General features: G+C 41.7%; 2 protein-coding genes across 2 annotated transcripts in view; both read left to right on the top strand.

Annotated features, from left to right (window-relative positions):
* Positions 1–610: 610 nt before the first annotated feature.
* On the top strand, positions 611–11658 carry LOC311135063 (serine/threonine-protein kinase H1 homolog). Its single transcript, XM_084168930.1, has 3 exons — positions 611–929; positions 1630–2762; positions 5488–11658. Exons 2-3 carry the CDS (start codon positions 1827–1829, stop codon positions 5803–5805), a joined length of 1254 nt encoding a protein of 417 aa, XP_084025056.1. The 5' UTR covers positions 611–929; positions 1630–1826; the 3' UTR covers positions 5806–11658.
* A 737-nt stretch (positions 11659–12395) lies between these two features.
* The window catches only part of LOC311134542 (membrane-bound transcription factor site-1 protease-like), a 41163-nt gene continuing 31232 nt past the window's right edge, over positions 12396–22326 (top strand). Inside the window, exons 1-2 of the mRNA XM_084168242.1 lie at positions 12396–12526; positions 14541–14671. The gene's annotated coding sequence lies outside the window, so the exon portion shown is untranslated. The remainder of the gene's footprint in view (positions 12527–14540; positions 14672–22326) is intronic.

The following is a 22326-nucleotide window of genomic DNA, read 5'->3' as shown; positions in this document are numbered from 1 at the left end:
ATTATAAAAACCCTAGCGCCCCACAGTTTGGGAACTCTGGTCTAATCAATATCACATGCATATAGCGCCATCCTGAGGATATGTCTGGTAAAATTAAAAAGCAGAACAATGTTTATTTGTTTATAATTCCCAGTAATTAAGCCTAATCAAAATGTAGCTAACCTATTCTGGTTTTATAGAGCAACATTCTGAGGTTTAGGCTTCAGGTCTTTACACCAGATCACATTTCAAGTAGCCTAGCTGTGATATAGACCTTGCAGCATCAAGAGAAAACAAAATTCAGAAATTCATAGAATTAACCACATCAACACTTATGCCATTAGCCTAATAATGAAACAATTATGACAGAGTTAGTTAGCAGGACAATAACTTCAGGTAGGTCTGCCCTACACTGTAATTCAAGAGCTATTTCAACGTTTCATGTATTTTCCACACTTTTGACAGTTGTTCTTGTAATATTTTAGATAAAAAATATATATATGCGTTGGAACGATACTTTTCTTTGTATCCAGGAAGTGACCTCAGGACGTACTCGTGAGGATTTTCTGGGGTCGAAACAAGCCGACGAGGAGGTCGTTCCTACGAAGAAGTTTGCAGGAAAAAAGGTGGTCCCACTCATAAACACCGTCTTATGAAGCGAACGACTGAGCGCTTCTATCTGCTTTTTTTTTGCCACCGTGTTGTTGCCTTTACGCGCAAAATGAAGCCCTAAACTTGTTGCAATTTACTTGAAACGTAAGGGAGCAGTATGCCGTTTTATCATCTGGATTCAACTTTGAAAAATCCGAACCAAAAAAATAGAGAACAGCTGAGAGTGGGGTGAGGAGGAGGTTGGCTTTGGCAAGTTGTGGACTCCTGCCTTGTTACTCCCGCTGTCGTATGTTGCTAACTAGCTTGCTAATTAGCTAACTTGGATATAAGGACCTAAGGTGAGATTTTATGTTGTTTTGATGTTTCAGAGTCCAGAATAAGATTACATGTACTTTTTTATTTTTTATTTTTTTATATAACATTCAATCAAGATTAAATGTAATGGCCTGGAACTTTATCTTGCTTATTGTTTCAAATCCCAACCACAAACTTTCAGACAACTTTTAGGCCTATACTTTTAGTTCATGCTACAGAGGAATGCTAGGCTACTATCGGCATTTAGGTTTGCTACAATCATCATGGCCGACAAAGTAATTTTGCTGGCTACATCCACCAAATGATACAATGTTGTCGTAAGCTGCACAATGTATCATTTTCTCAATTGTGGATACATTATATATTTCATACATGGCGGCTGTTGCCAATACCACTATTTTCCTCGTTTACAAGGTCAGTATAAGATGGGATGGGGGGTCTGAACCGTTATTTAGCCTTATGTCAACACATGCATACTTTCTTATAGGCAATCTTGGTAGGCCCGATTATACAACGTTTACCAGACAGCCCAGTGTTGATTCTACTAACATAATTATTGATTTTATTTTGTATAGTCAACACTTCTCAGTTGAGGTAGAACATGTGATACATTGCCACAGCATTGCAAATAGGCCTATATGGACTTTTTTTGGTGTTGATCTTGGAATAGAACAGTGATTTATTTTAAATGTATAATTGTTTACGCTGTATTCTTTCTTTCAGTCTACTACAGTGTGGAGAAGTATTTTCTGAGTGGTCTGCCACAGTGATTGCCATTGATAAAGTTGGTTCAGTGGGCCACTGCAGCATTTCCTCAAGAACATTGGCAGCCTGCTGTGGCTTGATGCTTTTCAGTGCTTGGATGTTGTGTGGGCGATAAGGATGTCCTGCTGCTCCCAGCGGGACAGGATTGTGATGTGATGGGGTGCAGGACGAGCAAGGTCCTCCCTGAGCCACCTGGAGATGTCCAGCTAGACTTGGTCAAAAAGGTGGAGCCCCCCCAGACCGACATCTACAAACATTTCATCCGAGGCGACGGCAGTGGGAGTAAAATGAGAGGTGAGAAAACAGGCTCTCCCTCACCCCAGGCCCAGGCACCCCCAGATACAGGCCAACCAGAGGCCTCTGACCCACGCAGAAACAAGGTAGCCAAGTACCGAGCTAAGTTTGACCCACGGGTCACAGCCAAATATGACATTAAGGCGCTGATAGGCCGAGGTAGCTTCAGTCGGGTGGTGCGAGTGGAGCACAAGAGCACGCGGCAGCCCTACGCCATCAAGATGATAGAGACGCGCTATAGAGAGGGACGTGAGGTATGTGAGTCAGAGCTGTGTGTCCTGCGGCGTGTACGCCACACCAACATCATCCAGCTGATGGAGGTGTTTGAGACAGCTGAGAGAGTATACATGGTGATGGAGCTGGCTACAGGGGGAGAGCTTTTTGACCGTATCATCGCCCGTGGCTCTTTCACAGAGCGTGATGCTACACGCGTCCTACAGATGGTACTGGACGGGGTCAAGTATCTACATACACTTGGCATCACCCACCGTGACCTCAAGCCTGAGAACCTGCTCTACTATCACCCCGGAGCGGACTCTAAGATTATGATCACTGACTTTGGGCTGGCCAGCACTCGTAAAAAAGGTGATGAATGCTTGATGAAGACCACTTGTGGGACACCAGAGTACATTGCCCCAGAGATCCTGGTACGAAAGCCATACACTAATGCTGTGGACATGTGGGCTCTGGGGGTCATCTCCTACATTCTGCTAAGTGGCACCATGCCCTTTGAGGATGATAACCGCATGCGCCTCTACCGTCAGATCCTCAAGGGGAAGTACAGCTTTTCTGGGGAGGTAAGCACATATGACTTTACACCCTCTTCATCCATTTATTTTCTGTTTCTTACTAATTTGTTGACTCAGGAGTGTCAACTTATGTAAATAAGATATTACTGTATTTCATTTTCAGTAGATTTACAAACATTTCTAAAAACATGTTTTCACTTTGTCATTATCGGTATTGTTTGTAGATGGGTGAGAGAAAAAAAATGAATACTTTCTGAAGGCACTGTAGATTTTAAAACAAATATTTGAGTAGATTGTTTTGGAGTAGTGGACTCTACACATGATGGTAATTATCAGAAATACCTTCAGCATCATGTCGGCGTGGGGATGTAACATCTGTAAGCTGTGTATGTGTCATGTATGTTAAGCTCATATGAGATTTATCTGTGGGTCTAAAAAACAGTATATTGGGTGTCTGCTGGGTGATTGGAAATGCAGCAGTTTACAGTTCAGGGGGTGGAACATCTAGGGCTGCGGCGGTCATGACATTTTGTTAGCCGGTTATTGTCATGCAAAAGACTGCCGGCCTCAAGGTAATTGACTGTTAATTAACATAAACACGTTTAGCATCCCCAGGCCTCCACGCATACAAGCTGCTGATGCGCACCTTTTGGAACATCTACATTTAAAAAAGTCTAATAAATCAATTGAATATACACCATCACAATAAAAACATTTATTTTAGGCCGGGCTAAAGAAACATGATATGACGAAAAATGTATTTCAGAACAGTTGCCTACTGTATGTTATCTGGCTATCCGCCATGCCATAGGCTTTAGGCTAGTTCATTTTGCAGACAAGATATGCTTTAAGTCCCACGCCATTATTTTATATTATTTTATAGGAAGAAGAATATAATTTAGCTAAATAAAATAGAAGGGATATTTTTCCCAATTCCGGAGCGAGTGCGCATATGAAGTGGCTGTGTTGAGCATAAAAGTGATCATTTGAAACAGGTCCTATATGTTCGATTTAAGATATAACATATTTAATTAAACTGTTGATAGCCCCTCTCACTGTGTGCTCGAGAAAGGAATGAAGGAGAGAGGGGTGAAGATGGAAACGCAAGTTGGTAATGTCAGCCTATTAATTATGAACATTTTAAAAACTCCCTATTACTAGGCTATTCAAAATCAAATACAAATTCACTAATTGTAGACTAACTCTGTAATTATGTACCGAAGACATCTTAAATTAGTTTTTCTTTTCCTGCCATGCATAATATGCGGTAGGCTATGTATTGTATACGCACAGTCATTATTTTAATTCAGGGTTTTTTTTCGGGCTTGGGCTCATATATAGGCCTATTCTTTTTGAATTCATCCTCACCTTAGAAAGCGTTGCGTTAGGCTTTGAAACATCCACAAAGACCATGTTTTCCACTCAGTTTCAACCTGTTGTTGAACTTCTTTCTTCAAATTGATGAGTCACAGTTAGGTACGTTTTAAAACCACATACTGTTTTGATGATAAGTGTTTGATGTGATTTTTGATTGAATTTGCATTGACGTCATAGTGGTTAGAGGGACAATAGAGCCCCGAGTACCAGGCCATTAGCGACCTGATGATTGTTTAGCGAGTTGAGTACTACCAACGCATGTCCAGAGTGCATAAAATGAGATTACCGTGACTCAACGGTCACATGTCATTTTACTGCGGTCATGACTCATGTGGCAGTAATATGGTCACTGCAACAGCCCTAGTAACATCTGACTGAGGTAGAAACAAGTGTTCAGTAGGGCACTTGAGTGTGCTTAGTGGTCAAGAACTCGAATGAAAATGAAGAGGATTTTGACTCCGCTGTAGTAAAGACAGATTCCTCATATTTACAAAGCTACCCAATCATGCCAAAAGAGTTGAGGAACACCTGAATCCTTGCAGAGAATCAAAAGGTAAGTTAAAAACAACTAAAAGATGTCTCTTTGTTAAATTCATACTGGATGCATTGCAGACAGTTGCTTATGTGTTAGGTTTCATTTTAATCAAAAACGTGTGTCTGTGTTTCTCGACTGGGCGTAATGCTCATGTCTTGTCATCTCTAAACTTCCAACACGACCCCCCTACGTGACTTTGTGACGTAGCCTAAGGCTGGAGTTCCTGGAAGCAACCACAGTATGCTTAATGTGTGTGTGCGTCAGGGCCTTTCTTATACTCTGAATCAGACAGGCTCAGCTTCTCAGTGGGGGTAACATACATGGGTGTAGCTATTTTTCCTTTATAAAGGCCTAATGTTTATGCTGTAGTCTGATGGCAACCACCCCCTGTCGTTTATCACTGGACAGCGCTTTGGATGAGACAAAGACAATCTTGGCCATGTCTTTTCCCTTGGATCCTAGGGTTCTGAAATTGTACTCAATATCTCGTTACCGTATGTTACTCTACAGAAAAATTATTGGCCTTTATGTTCACATTGTGAAGTTAGTACTGCGCTATTAGCGTGTAAGTCGCTCTGGATAAGAGCGTCTGCTAAATGACGTAAATGTAAATGTAGCCTGTAGGTTTACAGAGCCTTACAGTACAGTAATGTTAAACTGTAGCTGCTTTACACAGTGCTGCCCTCTTGTGTGTATTGGTCATTATAGCCATGTCCCAAAATTGAACTGGTATCAACCAGTGTGCTAGAGAAATGGACTCTCTCTGCTACTTAATTACTTTGATTTGACCCCCCCCCCCCAATAGTGCATTGAAATGTGCAGTTTCTCGACATTTAAACCTCTTTCTTTCTCCCTGCTCAGCCATGGCCCAGTGTGTCTAACCTGGCGAAGGACTTCATCGACCGTGTGCTGACTGTTGACCCCAGTGAGAGGTTAACAGCAGGCCAGGCTCTGAAGCACCCCTGGATCGTCAGCATGGCCGCGTCGTCCTCCATGAAGAACCTGCAGCGCTCCATCTCCCAAAACCTCCTGAAGAGGGCCTCGTCACGCTGCCACAGCACCAAGTCTGCCCAGTCCACACGCTCCAGCCGCTCCACCAAGTCCAACAAGGCTCGCCGTGCTCGGGAGAAAGAGCTGCGTGAGCTCAACCGCCGCTACCAACAACAATACAATGGCTGAGTAATAGTTACGTGGGTTGCAATGTTGAAACTCATAATGTTGTGTGTCTCATTGAGACCACAAGCAGGGACTTACCAGCAGCTGCCTGGAACAGCAATTCAGCTCCTAGGCCATAGTGCCACTGAGGCAGCAAGCAAAACATCCTCAGATTTCACCCTTTTTTCCTAGATTCCTATTCCCTAATGTTTCTTTCCTGTCCTTGTGTGTCTCACATATTTATTTATTGTTGTCATGATTATATTGTTTCTGTAGAAATGGTCACTTGAAGCTGTCCATCTAAACGGATCTGTTGAACAAAATTCTAGGAATTAAGTTTTAGGAAGGGGTGTTAAAATACTGTTCCTGCACTCGTTCTTGATTATTTGCTGTGAATTTATGTTACAAGAACAGTGGGTTACTTGCTTTGGTGGAGATACTTTTGGCCATGTAGTGTATGTGGACACCTGCTCGTCGAACATCTCATTCCAAAATCATGGGCATTAATATGGAGTTGGTCCCCCCCCTTTCTTCTATAACAGCCTCCACTCTTCTGGGAAGGCTTTCCACTAGATCCACTTTATCCATTCAGCCACAAGAGCATTAGTGAGGTCGGGCACTGATGTTGGGCGATTAGGCCTGGCTCGCAGTCGGCGTTCCAATTCATCCCAAAGGTGATGGATGGGGTTGAGGTCAGGGCACTGTGCAGGCCGGGTCAAGTTCTTCCACACCGATCTCGACAAACCATTTCTGTATTGACCTCGCTTTGTGCACGTGGGCATTGTCATGCTGAAACAGGAAAGGGCCTTCCCCAAACTGTTGCCACAAAGTTGGAAGCACAGAATCATCTAGAATGTCATTGTATGCTGTAGCATTAAGATTTCCCTTTACTGGAACTAAGGTGCCTAGCCCGAACCATGAAAAACATCCCAGACCATTATTCCTCCTCCACCAAACTTTACAGTTGGCACTATGCATTGGGGCAGGTAGCGTTCTCCTGGCATCCACCAAACCCAGATTTGTCCGTTAGACTGTGAGATGGTGAAGCGTGATTCATCACTCCAGAGAACATGTTTCCACTGCTCCAGAGTCCAATGGCGTAGAGCTTTACACCACTCCAGCCGACGCTTGGCATTGGGCATGGTGATCTTAGGCTTGTGTGTGGCTGCTCGGCCATGGAAACCCATCTCATTAAGCTCCTGACGAACAGTTCTTGTGCTGACGTTGCTTTCAGAGGCAGTCTGGAACTCGGTAGTGAGTGTCGCGCTATGCACTTCAGCACTTGGCGGTCCCGTTCTGTGAGCTTGTGTGGCCTACCACTTCGCGGCTGAGCCGTTGTTGCTCCTAGACGTTTCGACTTCACAATAGCAGCACTTACAGTTGACCGGGGCAGCTCTAGCAGGGCAGAAGTTTGACGGTGACTTGTTGGAAAGGTGGCATCCTATGACGGTGCCACGTTGACAGTCATTTAGCTCTTTAGTACGGGCCATTCTACTGCCAATGTTTGTGAATGGAGATTATATGGCTGTGTGTTCGATTTTATATACACCTGTCAGCAATGGGTGTGGCTGAAATAGTCGAATCCAATAATTTGAAGGGGTGTCCACATACTTTTGGTAATGTAGTGTATATATCCTGAGATACGTACAAAAAATACAGTGATACTTTGTGCTAAAACACAAGAATGTCAGTAGCTAGGTTTCCATCCAATTGACGACAGATTTTCATGTGAATATGCCAAAAATCTGCATAAAAACAATATGCACATTTTCCCACCAGAGATGTGTTTCCAGCAAATTGACTTGTTGTGGATAAAAGGCTGTGCGTGATGACGTAGTGCACATATAATTAACTTTTTTGCTGTTCAATTCCTGTAAAAAAATATAAGTAAATGGGTTTCCATCGCATTTTCAAATCTGATGGTTTTGTCACAAAAAAATTGTGTTATATAGCGAATGTGCCCACTCTGGTATTGACACTTGCGCTCTAGCCAACAACTCGCAGATACTGTGCAGGTATAGCCTACATGATGAGATTATTATGGACATCATGTCACCAGAATAAGACCCTCGATATTTATTGGAAAGGAGCCTCAAGCTCATCACTGTGCACTTTCACCACCCTGTGAAGTTCATCATAACTTATTTCATCTGCCTAATAAACTGCATGCTTTCCCGAGTTATAGTGGGAGGACCATACATGTCATCACGTGACTCCAAGTTTACTTCGATATGATGGTTCTATCAATATTTGTGCATAAAAGCATTTCCACCTCTATTTCTCAGATAATTAATTTTACCGACACAAAAAGATCCCACCTTGTGTAGCGTGTTTTGTCGACATTTGGAAAGTGTACAGAAAAATGTGCTGTTTCCATCAGGCCTGTCGTGACATTTTTTTATCCAGTTGGATGGAAACCTGGTTAATGAAGGCCAAAATAAACATGTATTTATTTAATTTTGGTTTAGAAGTCAAGTATATCCAATATTATTGTATTCTGTCCAGTTGCTTTCATGATTTGAAAATTAAGTATTTTTCTTGCCAGGATTCAGTTTTTGTAACGTGTAAATGTAGGAGTTGTTTCTATTCATTTTGGGATTATTTTTTAACTGTGATCTTGAAAGACTATGGGAGGTTGACTGGAAACTCTAAATAAGGAAAGATGAGCCAGCGCTTTTGCAGAGTTTTCATTGTGGGGACTGGGGACTGATTCGGATCTAACCCTGTCTTGTCTCTGCACTTTCCTGGTCCTGCTACACCGTCTGAGATGGACAGCCCTGTTGTAATGAAGTATACACGTCAAGTGATGTGTAATTTAACAAACTGATGGAGAATCGATCCAATAGGTCGCTAACTGATGGAGAAAACTCCAATATTGGTTGAAGGCTCAGTATTAATTTAATTTGTTATCAAATATTTCTTTCCAATTTGTTCAGAGTAATGCAGGCATGTCATGTTTTTATTGTATTTTTTCCATAATTGTCATTGAACAAACTGTATAGTTAGTTGATTGACAACAATATTTGTGATATTGTGGATGCTTTGCCAGTCATAGAGCTCACAGACAGCTGTTGGGAGAGACCAATTCAAATCTGGCACTTGTTCTCTGTTGTCAAGTCTTTTAATAGTCAAGAATAATTGCCATAAAATGATATGCTTAAAAACAAATCTGGAGTGTTGTGATGACGTATTTTACATTGTTCTTTTAAATAATTATCTTCAATACTTCAAGGTTTTATTATTTTTAGTGTACCTTGTTATAGCCTGTGAATGCACTTATTCTAATTCTATTCAAGTGATGGATCAAGAACCTGATCACATTTACCTGATCGTTTCCAGTTTCTAGCATTTCATTTTGAGGGGTCATTCAAAAGCAATTGTGTGTAAAAAAAAAAAAAAAAAAAGATGTATACCTCTTTTGGTTATTGTGTTGACAGGCTGTAGGTTTTATGTCTTAATTACAACTGCTCTTGTTAGATACTTTTGTGTTTACCTTTTTGTACTCCCCAACCAGAACCACCCATTGTAAGCAATTGGTATGATGTGGTCATATGTACTTTTAAGTAATTTGCAGTGAGAAGCTGTGGTATTTTGAAGCAAAAGAAATTAAGATACTAGAAAGTCAACAGAGCCGTATCAGCTGACCTCAGTCTCTCTTTTGGTGTTCCTATAATGTTACATTATTCTCTATCTACACTGTTGGTCCTACTGCTGTTATTTGTTTTGTAAATCGTTGCATACACAGTCAAGTGCAGTGGTGTCTTCCCCCCCACACTTCACTTGGTCACCTGTTGACATAATGGTAACTCAATTTTAAGAGCATCTCTGTTTGTTACATGAAGTGCCTATTGTTATAAATTACATTTGTATTGTTGATGTCATTGATGTTTATGTTTCTGTAAGTAGACACTTTTTTGTTTAACAACTCTGTGTTTGTCATGCAACATAGTTTTCAGACCCCAAACAAAGTTTTCAGACCCCTTGACTTTTTCCCACATTTTGTTACGTTACAGCCTTATTCTAAAATGGATTAAAGACACTTTTTTCCCCTCATCAATATACACACAAACCCCATAATGACAAAGTGAAAACAGGTTTTTAGAAATGTTTGAAAATGTATGAAAAGTAAAAAACAGAATACCTTATTTACATAAGTACTCAGACCCTTTGCTATGAGACTTGAAATTGAGCTCAGGTGCATCCTGTTTCCATTCATCATCCTTGATGTTTCTACAAGTTGATTGGAGTCCACCTGTGGTAAATTCAATTGATTGGTCATGATTTGGAAAGGCACACATCTGTCTATACAAGTTCCCACAGTTGACAGTGCATGTCAGAGCAAAAACCAAGCCAAGAGGTTGAAGGAATTGTCCGTAGAGCTCCGAGACATGACTGTGTCGAGGCACAGATCTGGGGAAGGGTACCAAAATATTTTGCAGCATTGAACGTCCCCAAGAACAGAGTGGCCTCCATCATTCTTAAATGGAAGAAGTTTGGAACGACCAAGACTCTTCCTAGAGCTGGCCGCCTGGCCAAACTGAGCAATCGGGAGGGAAGGGCCTTGGTCATGGAGGTGACTAAGAACCCGATGGTCACTCTGACAGAGCTCCAGAGTTCCTCTGTGGAGATGGGTGAACCTTCCAGAAGGACAACCATCTCTGCAGCACTCCACCAATCAGGCCTTTATGGTAGAGTGGCCAGACGGAAGCCACTCCTCAGTAAAAGGCACATAACAGCCCGCTTGGAGTTTGCCAAAAGGCACCTAAAGGACTCTCAGACCATGAGAAACAAGATTCTCTGGTTTGATGAAACCAAGATTGAACTCTTTAGCCTTAATGCCAAGATTCATGTCTGGAGGAAACCTGGCACCATCCCTACGGTGAAGCATGGTGGTGGCAGCATCATACTGTGGGGATGTTTTTCAGCGGCAGGGACTGGGAGACTAGTCAGGATCGAGGGAAAGATGAACGGAGCTAGAGAGGATCTGCAGAGAAGAATAGGAGAAACTCCCAAATACAGGGGTGCCAAGCTTGTAGCGTCATACCCAAGAAGACTAGAGGCTGTAATCGCTGCCAAAGGTGCTTCAACAAAGTACTGAGTAACGGGTCTGAATAGGTATGCAAATGTTATATTTCCGTTTTTATTTTATGAATATGCAAAGATTTCCTAAAATGTTTTTTCTTTGTCATTATGGGGTATTGTGTGTAGATTGACGAGGGGAAACAAACAATTTAATCAATTTTAGAATAAGGCTGTAACATAACAAAATGTAGAAAAAGTCAAGGGGTCTGAATACTTTACAAATGCACTGTAAGATGCATTTCCACCCCACAGAACTAATAATGCCATGGTTTCAGTCACTTGTTGATTGGTTTTTGAAACACCACTGTCTTACATTTATTTTCAATCAAGGTTTGGTTTTAATGCACAGTTGAGATTCTAAATTCCCAGTACAGCCCAAAAACACAATTGCTGGACCAAAAGAGAATAAAAAAGAAAAATGTTCAAATGAGGCAAAGGTTTAAAATATAACACTTAATTGTAAAGTGTGCAATGTGTGCCAGGTCAATGAATAACCAAATAGTATTTGCAAGCGATTTTGCAGAATGTAAACATTTTCCTAAAGTGTTCGCTTTCACCTTTTTTATCTGTACTATACATGTATAAATGCTGTTGACCTTTTTCTGAAGCAGCCAATTCAACACTGTCTCCTGAATATAATTATTTTTATGTATTTTGAATGTTCTTGTTAATGTGTGTTTAAATGAGTGTTAACACATTGATTCTTCGACATTAACTATTTTTAAATTGTGAACTGGTTCAATTAGTCATGTTTTTTTATGCAAATGTGCCAAATAAACTCGAACCTGACTACTTTTTTTTTTTAATAGTCATTTAAATCAGTTTTCAGCAATGATCAGTCTTAGTGATCGTTTTTTGCCAAAATCTATGCAAGTACCAGCCATATGTTCATACCAAAGTGAATGGAAACGCACCCTTATTCACACAGTGTCTCATGCGTTGTCAGTTCCCTGTGTTTTGATGGATTCGCCTTCATTGTGGTCTTCCGTGTGAGCCCTAAGCATTTTTTTGTTTGGCAGTCCTAGTAAAACATATTCCGCAAATTTGACAAAAGGGTTTTGCTGCAATGTAATATTGATGGTGATCTATCATGTTTAATCCTTTGTGGGTATTGTTATATGGTTAATTAAATTAGCTAAGAATTTAAAATACTTTCCACAGACCTGGTTTACAACGACAAGGAGCAGCATTGCTATGACTGGTTGATTTCAGATTGGACAACCCTAAGAGAAATTCTCCACTCATCATATCAACACCATGGTTCGAATTATCAATGCATCTACAAAAACCAAGACTGTGAAATTGTGCTTTTATCTCGTTTACCAGTTGATGTGTACAATATGTTTACATGATAGACTAGTGTTGATGAGTAGTTTAAATGTAGCCAATAAATCAGTGTAACTATGTAATGGTGGTGGATTCTGCAATCTGCATCCCATCCAGTAGGCATGGCCAGACAGCTAACGTCGTTGCCTGGCAAAGAGGCGTCTCTGTGTGTGTTGCTGCTGAATGATGGTTAGCTATCTGAACGTCAGTGTTCTGCAGCGGTGAAGTTATTGCTTTTGTTTGAGACCAAGCCAGGTTGCTAGCTACCAATCTCACTAGCCAACACAATACACGATTATATTATTCAGGCTGGCGTCAAGCGACTGGCAAATTAAAGGTGAGTATATATTTCTGCCAGGTAAAATGATAACGTTAGCTAAGCTAGCAGAATACTTGCTAGCTAGCGTATGTGTTAGCTAGCTAGGCTAGCTGCGGTTCACGAGACGAGAGAAACATTGATATGTTGACACTGTCGGCTACTATGGGCTAGATAGCTAGCTAACTAGTTATCTAATGGCGGACTAGCTAGCCAATGGAATGTATTTTATCAACATGCTTCATTAGTTGACTGGATACCGTTAGCTGTACAGCATCGCTCCGCGAACAGCGTGTTGTGTTGGGAACTTCAGTGCGTTTTAGCTAGCTAACTAACGTAGCAGTATCCCATTTAGCATGCGTGCATACATTTATGGATAGTCCCGGGAATCAAGCATACTACCCTGTCCCCTTACGAAAAAAGATTGCAGTCAGAGTGAAGTATAATTAGTGGTGGGGAGTCGACTCCAAAATCGATTAATTGTCACGGTGTCGACTCCTATTTGTGGGTTTCGACTCCTAAGATTCAGTATCTTTTTGCAACGGAGGAAACTATTTTCCGTATCCTACTTCGAGAACGACAACAGTCTTGCGTCTTTCACAACAAAGAAAGACCGAGCTAGCGAGGGAGAGAGATGGGAAGGGCAAAGCTAGGCATAGGTAAGCATATCGGCCACCAGTAGGGGCTATCAATGAGTATGCTGAGCTATTCTACACACAACAGACCGAAGACCACACATCAGCGTTTTTCATAGCGAAGAGAAAGGGGAGCAGGCGAGGGTGAGTGAGGATAGGGGCAGGCAGAGACAGTCAGAACCGTGCGCATAGGCTATAGCCTTTTTATTTTTTTATTTACCCGTTATTTAACTAGGCAAGTCAGTTAAGATCAAATTCATATTTACAATGACGGCCTACAGTGTCTTGGTAATTTGTATCTAGCAATGCCTCTGTAAATTCACCTAAAGTATATATTAGGCTCAGTGGCGACCCGTCATTTTGAGCCCCACCTGTTAAGCTAAAAATATATTTTTTGCAATGTTATTTTGACATTAATACTTGTCACATATCAGTTTGCAAACAATGTAATAAAACATTCTAACAAATCATTGATTTAATAAAACTGCATACAAACATGGTCTCTTTTTTGCTTTCTTGAGTAAGGTAGGTGTTTCAGCCTAGCTCAGTACTTTCTGTGGTGATGGGGCAGCCAGCGGAAAATATGGAGCACAGAGGTTGGTAATGTTCTCTAGTTGCCCCGTGATTGGCTCAGTGTTCTGTCACTCATGGGGCCACTGTCAGCACAAAATGTAAGGGTAGAGCTAGAAAATTCAAGCCCCTTGGGTGCTGCCATAGAGTTATATTAGAAGTGTCCATCAAAGAAGGCTCACAGTCATTGGCCACAGATAAAATGTCAAATGACATTATATCTACAGTAGCTTTGATTGGACTGATCATGTCAACATCATACTTTAAAAATCTTAGCTAGCAAGCTAGCAGTGATCATCATGAATCAAGTCAACAATCTACTGGCAAAGCCTTTATAATCCATCCAAATCATATGAAGATAGATAATTAAGAAAAATTATAGATAAAACGTATTGGTGCTCATCGGCCATTGGACATAAACATTACACAAGTTGGAAATTGCAAATTCAATAATGAGTGGTTTGGAAGGAATCAGCATTGCAAAGCAATCACTAGCCTGCTATTCAGTGGAGTGGGTGTGTGGTCCCAAGTCTGGGTTTAAGGGTCTCTTTTCCAAGCTTAAAAGGATAAACATTCAACATTGGCTATGCTGTCAATCCAGCATGACTTCTGCCGCGCTCAGAACAACTGGAAACCCCGAACTGGGAAATCTGGCTTCAGTGAGTTCAAGACAACTATGAACTCAGGGAAAATAAACGAGCTCCTACTGGGAAAATACGTTTTGAACGGTCATCCAACTCGGAATTGCAAGTCGGGAACTCTGTCCTCTTTCTAAAGCTCCGACCTGAAGATCACTGATGTCATCATGATTCAACCTTGTTTTTTTTCAGAGTTCCCAGTTGTCTTGAAAGCACCATAAATCCAGAGAATGCCAGACTTTGATGACAAAGTTTGATGACAAAATTTGCCCATGAAGTACTGCCGCACCACCTTCCTGTTCAAGTGAGCACAGTACAACAAGGTCAGTCAAAAAATGTATTGTATGCTGCTGCATAAATGATGTAATATGCCAGGGAGATGTATACTGTCTGTAGCTAATAAAGTAATACTAAGTGTATGTTCTGTAGTAAGCTGTTAGTAGCCCATGTGCATCACCCTAATAATTTGGTCACTTTTCCCCTCATAATTTTGCCTACTGTTCTGACTTGGTGGTGCACATGTAGCCTATAGCCTGTTTTAGAGAAATGTAATCATCGAATATTGTAAGAGCTTTCATTGTCTGCTTAAATGCCCCTTTATTTATCCTACGAGTTCCTACATCCTAGCTCGCTCATTAATGTCTTAATTGAAATTACGGATTGCCTCTTATCCGCTCGTCGTCCCCTTATGCCATAGTTTGTACATCTCAATTGTCAGTAGAAACCACATTTGTTTAAGCAAGTCAGCCATATCAGCAATGTTTTTTTTTAAAGGCAGTAAATGAGGCTGAATGAACTGTTTCGCTGCCAGACAAGGCTCCACTGATAGCCAGGTGTAGCAGTGGTAAGGTGTTGGGACTCTGCTGTTGGGACAGCTTTATGTAAGCCCTAACAGTTTGTGGGCACTGTTTGTCACCATTATAGTGCAATTAATGTATTGTTTAGTGTTGCGCTGTGTAGAGGTTTTGCTTGCATGCATGAAAAAAGAAATGGGGAGGAGTTTGCCCCACCAAGATTTACATGCTAAAATCGCCACTGATTAGGCCTTCTCAAATAGTGGGGCGCGCCCCCCTGGGGGGGCTCGGAGCGATGCCAGGGGGGGCGCGTGTGACCCGGGGAACATGCTTTTTTTTGCTGCAGGGAGTAGGGTTTTTTTGCACCGAACAAGAGCACACAGCACAGAGCAGGAGATATGAAGTGCAGATAACAAACCCTTAAGAGACACCATGGAAAAATATTTAACAGGTATGAAAAGAAAGGCGGAGAGAGACGGAGATAATGAGACAAACGTAAGTCTCCCGAAAGCTAAGACGAGGAAATATGACGAAGCGTATGTAGCGCTTGGCTTCACTGTGACTACGGTCGGAGACGAGGAAAGACCGGTATGTTTACTGTGTCTAAAAATTTTGGCAGCGGACAGCATGAAGCCAAATAAATTAAGGCGTCACTTAAAGACATTACACCCCAATCACGCTGATACACCCCAATCACCAGACCACTAAAACGTATTCTCTGCTATCTGTGAGGAGATGGGAGCTGAACATCAAGCTGTGCTGTTTCACAGTGAAGCAAGGTGGCTGTCACGAGGAAAAGTCTTGTCCTGAGTTTTTGAGCTCTGAGAGCAGATAAGAATGTTTTTGGAGCAGGAGCACAAGTATGACCTCGCAGAAATTTAGTGATGAGAACTTCCTGGCAAAACTGGCCTACCTGAGTGACATATTTGGAAAGCTAAATGAACTAAATCTACAGCTTCAAGGGAAAGATAAACACCTCCCTCAGGTCACAGACAAGATCAGCTCTTTCACTCGAAAGCTTGCAATGTGGGGCAGGCGACTTGATGAAGGAAATACTGATTCATTCGAGAACCTGCATGAATTTGTTGACACTACTGACTATGAAGCCACTTCAGTGATTCCATATATTAAGGAGCATATTTCATCACTGATGGGATTCTTTAAAAAGTACTTCCCTGAAAACAGTTCCCAATATGACTGGGTGAGAGATCATTTCAATGCACCAGCTCCAACTGGTTTCAGCTCTGCAGAGGAGGACCAGTTCATTGATATGACGTCTGACTCCACATTGAGACTGAGGTTCACATCACAGACACTGAGTGAATTCTGGCTGAGTGTAGAGAGGCAGTATCCACTCTTAGGGCAGAGGGCCATGGGCATTCTTCTTCCTTTTGCAACATCTTATCTTTGTGAGACTGGCTTCTCTGCTGTTGCTGCACTGAAGACCAAGTACAGGTCCCAGCTAAACATTGAGCAGGAGCTGAGAGTTGCAGTATCATGCTTCAAACCCCGCTTCGAAAAGCTGTGCACTGCAAAACGTGCTCAATGTAGCCATTAATCCTGACTTCCTCATTTTTTTTTTTTTTTTTAAATCAGCACATTGTTTTATTCATTTTTGTTTTATAGGTCAAAGTGTTTCATATATTGTGCTCCTGAGTTAATGTTGCTGATCAATTTGAATGTATTATTATTTATTGATTATATTTTATTTTTCAGTATCAAATGGTCAAAAAATGTTTACAGTTTGAATAAGGATTGCATTTTTGTTTTAATTTCAGGCAAATTGATGCACTTTAAGTATTTTCTGTTACAGACTAAAAAACGATGTTAATAAAGTTATTCTTTGTAAGTTGATCTATATTTCTTTCTTTTTTCTTTTGTTTTCTTTAATGTTAATAAGGATACATGTTATGCAGAGGTGTACTTATAACAATTTTATAGACAAATGATACTATTTACAGTCGCGGCGGAGAGTTGGGGGGCACGAAATGTTTACTTCTTCCTATGGGGGGGCGTAACAGAAAATAATTGAGAAGCACTGGATTAGCCTAACAATGAGTATGGCTAAGCTATTCTTCATAGTGCCAGTGAATTAAAGTTGAACATTGCCAAATGCATCGGTTTAATTAGGCCTAAATGTTCAATAAAAGGTATTGCCTATAGCTTATTTAATGAAACCCTGGCTGTCTGGTGATGTCCTAGGTCAGGGCTATCCAACCATGTTCCCGGAGAGCTATCAACCTTCCTCTAGGTTTTCACTACAACCCCAGTTGTAACTAACCTGATTCAACCAGCTAATTATTGAATCAGATGCGCTAGATTAGGTTTGGAGTGAAAATCTACAGGATGGTAGCACTCCACGAACAGGGTTGGATACTCCTGTCCTAGGCAATAGATCGCAAAGCAGCATCCCCGATAAACTTTTTGGAAATGTCAAGTTCACTTTCTCTGTTGGTCTGTTGTGTAGAATAGCTCAGCCTACTAATTGATAGCCCCTACTTTAGTGAACTTGCACGAGACATTGCAAGCCAAGAAATTGCGAAATACAGCATTGCGATAGCCTATAGACTACATACAGTGGGGAAAAAAAGTATTTAGTCAGCCACCAATTGTGCAAGTTCTCCCACTTAAAAAGATGAGAGAGGCCTGTAATTTTCATCATAGGTACACGTCAACTATGACAGACAAATTGAGAAAAAAAAATCACATTGTAGGATTTTTAATGAATTTATTTGCAAATTATGGTGGAAAATAAGTATTTGGTCACCTACAAACAAGCAAGATTTCTGGCTCTCACAGACCTGTAACTTCTTCTTTAAGAGGCTCCTCTGTCCTCCACTCGTTACCTGTATTAATGGCACCTGTTTGAACTTGTTATCAGTATAAAAGACACCTGTCCACAACCTCAAACAGTCACACTCCAAACTCCACTATGGCCAAGACCAAAGAGCTGTCAAAGGACACCAGAAACAAAATTGTAGACCTGCACCAGGCTGGGAAGACTGAATCTGCAATAGGTAAGCAGCTTGGTTTGAAGAAATCAACTGTGGGAGCAATTATTAGGAAATGGAAGACATACAAGACCACTGATAATCTCCCTCGATCTGGGGCTCCACGCAAGATCTCACCCCGTGGGGTCAAAATGATCACAAGAACGGTGAGCAAAAATCCCAGAACCACACGGAGGGACCAAGTGAATGACCTGCAGAGAGCTGGGACCAAAGTAACAAAGCCTACCATCAGTAACACACTACGCCGCCAGGGACTCAAATCCTGCAGTGCCAGACGTGTCCCCCTGCTTAAGCCAGTACATGTCCAGGCCCGTCTGAAGTTTGCTAGAGTGCATTTGGATGATCCAGAAGAGGATTGGGAGAATGTCATATGGTCAGATGAAACCAAAATATAACTTTTTGGTAAAAACTCAACTCGTCGTGTTTGGAGGACAAAGAATGCTGAGTTGCATCCAAAGAACACCATACCTACTGTGAAGCATGGGGGTGGAAACATCATGCTTTGGGGCTGTTTTTTTGTAAAGGGACCAGGACGACTGATCCGTGTAAAGGAAAGAATGAATGAGGCCATGTATCGTGAGATTTTGAGTGAAAACCTCCTTCCATCAGCAAGGGCATTGAAGATGAAACGTGGCTGGGTCTTTCAGCATGACAATGGTCCCAAACACACCGCCCGGGCAACGAAGGAGTGGCTTCGTAAGAAGCATTTCAAGGTCCTGGAGTGGCCTAGCCAGTCTCCAGATCTCAACCCCATAGAAAATCTTTGGAGGGAGTTGAAAGTCCGTGTTGCCCAGCGACAGCCCCAAAACATCACTGCTCTAGAGGAGATCTGCATGGAGGAATGGGACAAAATACCAGCAACAGTGTGTGAAAACCTTGTGAAGACTTACAGAAAACGTTTGACCTGTGTCATTGCCAACAAAGGGTATATAACAAAGTATTGAGAAACTTTTGTTATTGACCAAATACTTATTTTCCACCATAATTTGCAAATAAATTCATAAAAAATCCTACAATGTGATTTTCTGGAAAAATAATTCTCAATTTGTCTGTCATAGTTGACGTGTACCTATGATAAATTACAGGCCTCTCTCATCTTTTTAAGTGGGAGAACTTGCACAATTGGTGGCTGACTAAATACTATTTTTTCCCACTGTATGTTGATTACCGATGTACGGTTCTGACTGTGCCTGGTGGCCGACAGGCCTACCTATGCTTGGCTCTACCACTCCCATCTCAATTCAATTTCAATTTAAGGGGCTTTATTGGAATGGGAAACATATGTTTACATTGCCAAAGCAAGTGAAATGGATAATAAACAGAAGTGAAATAAATAATAAAAATGAACAGTAAACATTACTCACAAACGTTCCAAAGGACTAGAGACATTTCAAATGTTATATTATGTACAGTCGTGGTCAAAGGTTTTGAGAATGACACAAATATGAATTTTCACAAAGTCTGCTGCCTCAGTTTTTATGATGGCAATTTGCATATACAATTTGCATATGTTATGAAGAGCGATCAGATGAATTGCAATTAATTGCAAAGTCCCTCTTTGCCATGAAAATGAACTTAATCCCCCAAAAACATTTCCACTGCATTTCAGCCTTGCCACAAAAGGACCAGCTGACATCATGTCAGTGATTCTCTCGTTAACACAGGTGAGAGTGTTGACGAGGACAAGGCTGGAGATCACTCTGTCATGCTGATTGAGTTAGAATAACAGACTGGAAGCTTTAAAAGGAGGGTGGTGCTTTAAATCATTATTATTCCTCTGTTAACCATGGTTACCTGCAAGGAAACACGTGCCGTCATCATTGCTTTGCACAAAAAGGGATTCACAGGTAAGATAGTAAGATTGCACCTAAATCAACAATTTATCGGATCATCAAGAATTTCAAGGAGAGAGGTTCAATTGTTGTGAAGAAGGCTTCAGGGCGCCCAAGAAAGTCCAGCAAGCGCCAGGACCGTCTCCTAAAGTTGATTCAGCTGTGAGATCGGGGCACCACCAGTGTAGAGCTTGCTCAGGAATGGCAGCAGGCAGGTGTGAGTGCATCTGCACGCACAGTGAGGCGAAGACTTTTGGAGGATGGCCTGGTGTCAAGAAGGGCAGCGAGGAAGCCACTTCTCTCCAGGAAAAACATCAGGGACAGACTGATATTCTGCAAAAGGTACAGGGATTGGACTGCTGAGGACTGGGGTATCTCCCGAGTGGTGCAGTGGTCTAAGGCACTAGCTGTGCCACTAGAGATCCTGGTTCGAATCCAGGCTCTGTCGTAGCCGGCCGCGACCGGGAGACCCATGGGGCGGCACACAATTGGCCCAGTGTCGTCCAGGGTAGGGGAGGGAATGGCCGGCAGGGATGTAGCTCAGTTGGTAGAGCATGGCGTTTGCAACGGCAGGATTGTGGGTTCGATTCCCACGGGGGGGGCAGTATGAAAAAAATAAAATAATGTATGCACTCACTAACTGTAAGTCGCTCTGGAGAAGAGCGTCTGCTAAAATGACTAAAATGTCAAATGTAAAAAATAAAGTCCACCTGTGACTAAAATGTAAAGTCATTTTCTCTGATGAATCCCCTTTCCGATTGTTTGGGGCATCCGGAAAAAAGCTTGTCCGGATAAGACAAGGTGAGCGCTACCATCAGTCCTGTGTCATGCCAACAGTAAAGTTTCCTGAGACCATTCATGTGTGGGGTTGCTTCTCAGCCAAGGGAGTGGGCTCACTCACAATTTTGCCTAAGAACACAGCCATGAATAAAGAATGGTACCAACACATCCTCCGAGAGCAACTTCTCCCAACCATCCAAGAACAGTTTGGTGACGAACAATGCCTTTTCCAGCATGATGGAGCACCTTGCCATAAGGCAAAAGTGATAACTAAGTGGCTCGGGAACAAAACATCGAAATGTTGGGTCCATGGCCAGGAAACTCCCCAGACCTTAATCCCATTGAGAACTTGTGGTTGATCCTCAAGAGGCGGGTGGACAAACAAAAACCCACATATTCTGACAAACTCCAAGCATTGATTACGCAAGAATGGGCTGCCATCAGTCAGGATGTGGCCCAGAAGTAAATTGACAGCATGCCAGGGCGGATCGCAGAGGTCTTGAAAAAGAAGGGTCAACACTGCAAATATTGACTCTTTGCATAAACTTAATGTAATTGTCAATAAAAGCCTTTAACACTTATGGAATACTTCATTATACCATAGTAACATCTGACAAAAATATCTAAAAACACTGAAGCAGCAAACTTTGTGAAGACCAATACTTGTCATTCTCAAAACTTTTGACCGCGACTGTATACATACAGTGTTATAACGATGTGCAAATAGTTAAAGTACAAAAGGGAAAATAAATAAACATAAATATGGGTTGTTTTTACAATGGTGTTTCGTCTTCACTGGTTGCCCCTTTCTTGTGGCAACAGGTCACAAATCTTGCTGATGTGATCGCACACTGGTATTTCACCCAATAGATATGGGAGTTTATCAAAATTGGATTTGTTTTCGAAATCTTTGTGGGTCTGTGTAATCTGAGGGAAGTATTTGTCTCTAATATGGTCATACATTTGGCAGGAAGTGAGGAAGTGCAGCTCAGTTTCCACCTCATTTTGTGGGCAGTGTACACATAGCCTGTCTTCTCTTGAGAGCTTTCTCAATAGCAAGGCAATGCTCACTGAGTCTGTACATAGTCAAAGCTTTCCTTAATTTTGGGTCAGTCACAGTGGTCAGGTATTCTGCCACTGTGTACTCTCTGTTTAGGGCCAAATAGCATTCTAGTTTGCTCTGTTTTTTTGTTAATTCTTTCCAATGTGTCAAGTAATTATCTTTTTGTTTTCTCATGATTTGGTTGGGTCTAATTTGTGTTGCTGTCCTGGGGCTCTGTGGGGTCTGTTTGTGTTTGTGAACAGAACCCCAGGACCAGCTTGCTTAGGGGACTCTTTTCCAGGTTCATCTCTCTGTAGGTGATGGCTTTGTTATGGAAGGTTTGGGAATCGCTTCCTTTTAGGTGGTTGTAGAATTTAACAGATATTTTCTGGGTTTTGATCATTAGCGGGTATCGGCCTAATTCTGCTCTGCATGCATTGTTTGGTGTTTTACGTTGGACACAGAGGATATCTTTGCAGAATTCTGCATGCAGAGTCTCAATTTGGTGTTTGTCCCGTT

This window comes from Coregonus lavaretus (assembly GCF_964263955.1).
Source record: "Coregonus lavaretus genome assembly, chromosome: 9".
NCBI lineage: Eukaryota > Metazoa > Chordata > Actinopteri > Salmoniformes > Salmonidae > Coregonus > Coregonus lavaretus.
This window is presented reverse-complemented; position numbering and strand designations above follow the sequence as displayed.

Coding starts and splice junctions, on each gene's coding strand:
- LOC311135063 (XM_084168930.1), top strand. CDS start 1,827: ATGGGGTGCAGGACGAGCAAGGTCCTCCCTGAGCCACCTGGAGATGTC. Junction 2,763..5,487: donor AGTACAGCTTTTCTGGGGAG/GTAAGCACATAT, acceptor CTCCCTGCTCAG/CCATGGCCCAGTGTGTCTAA.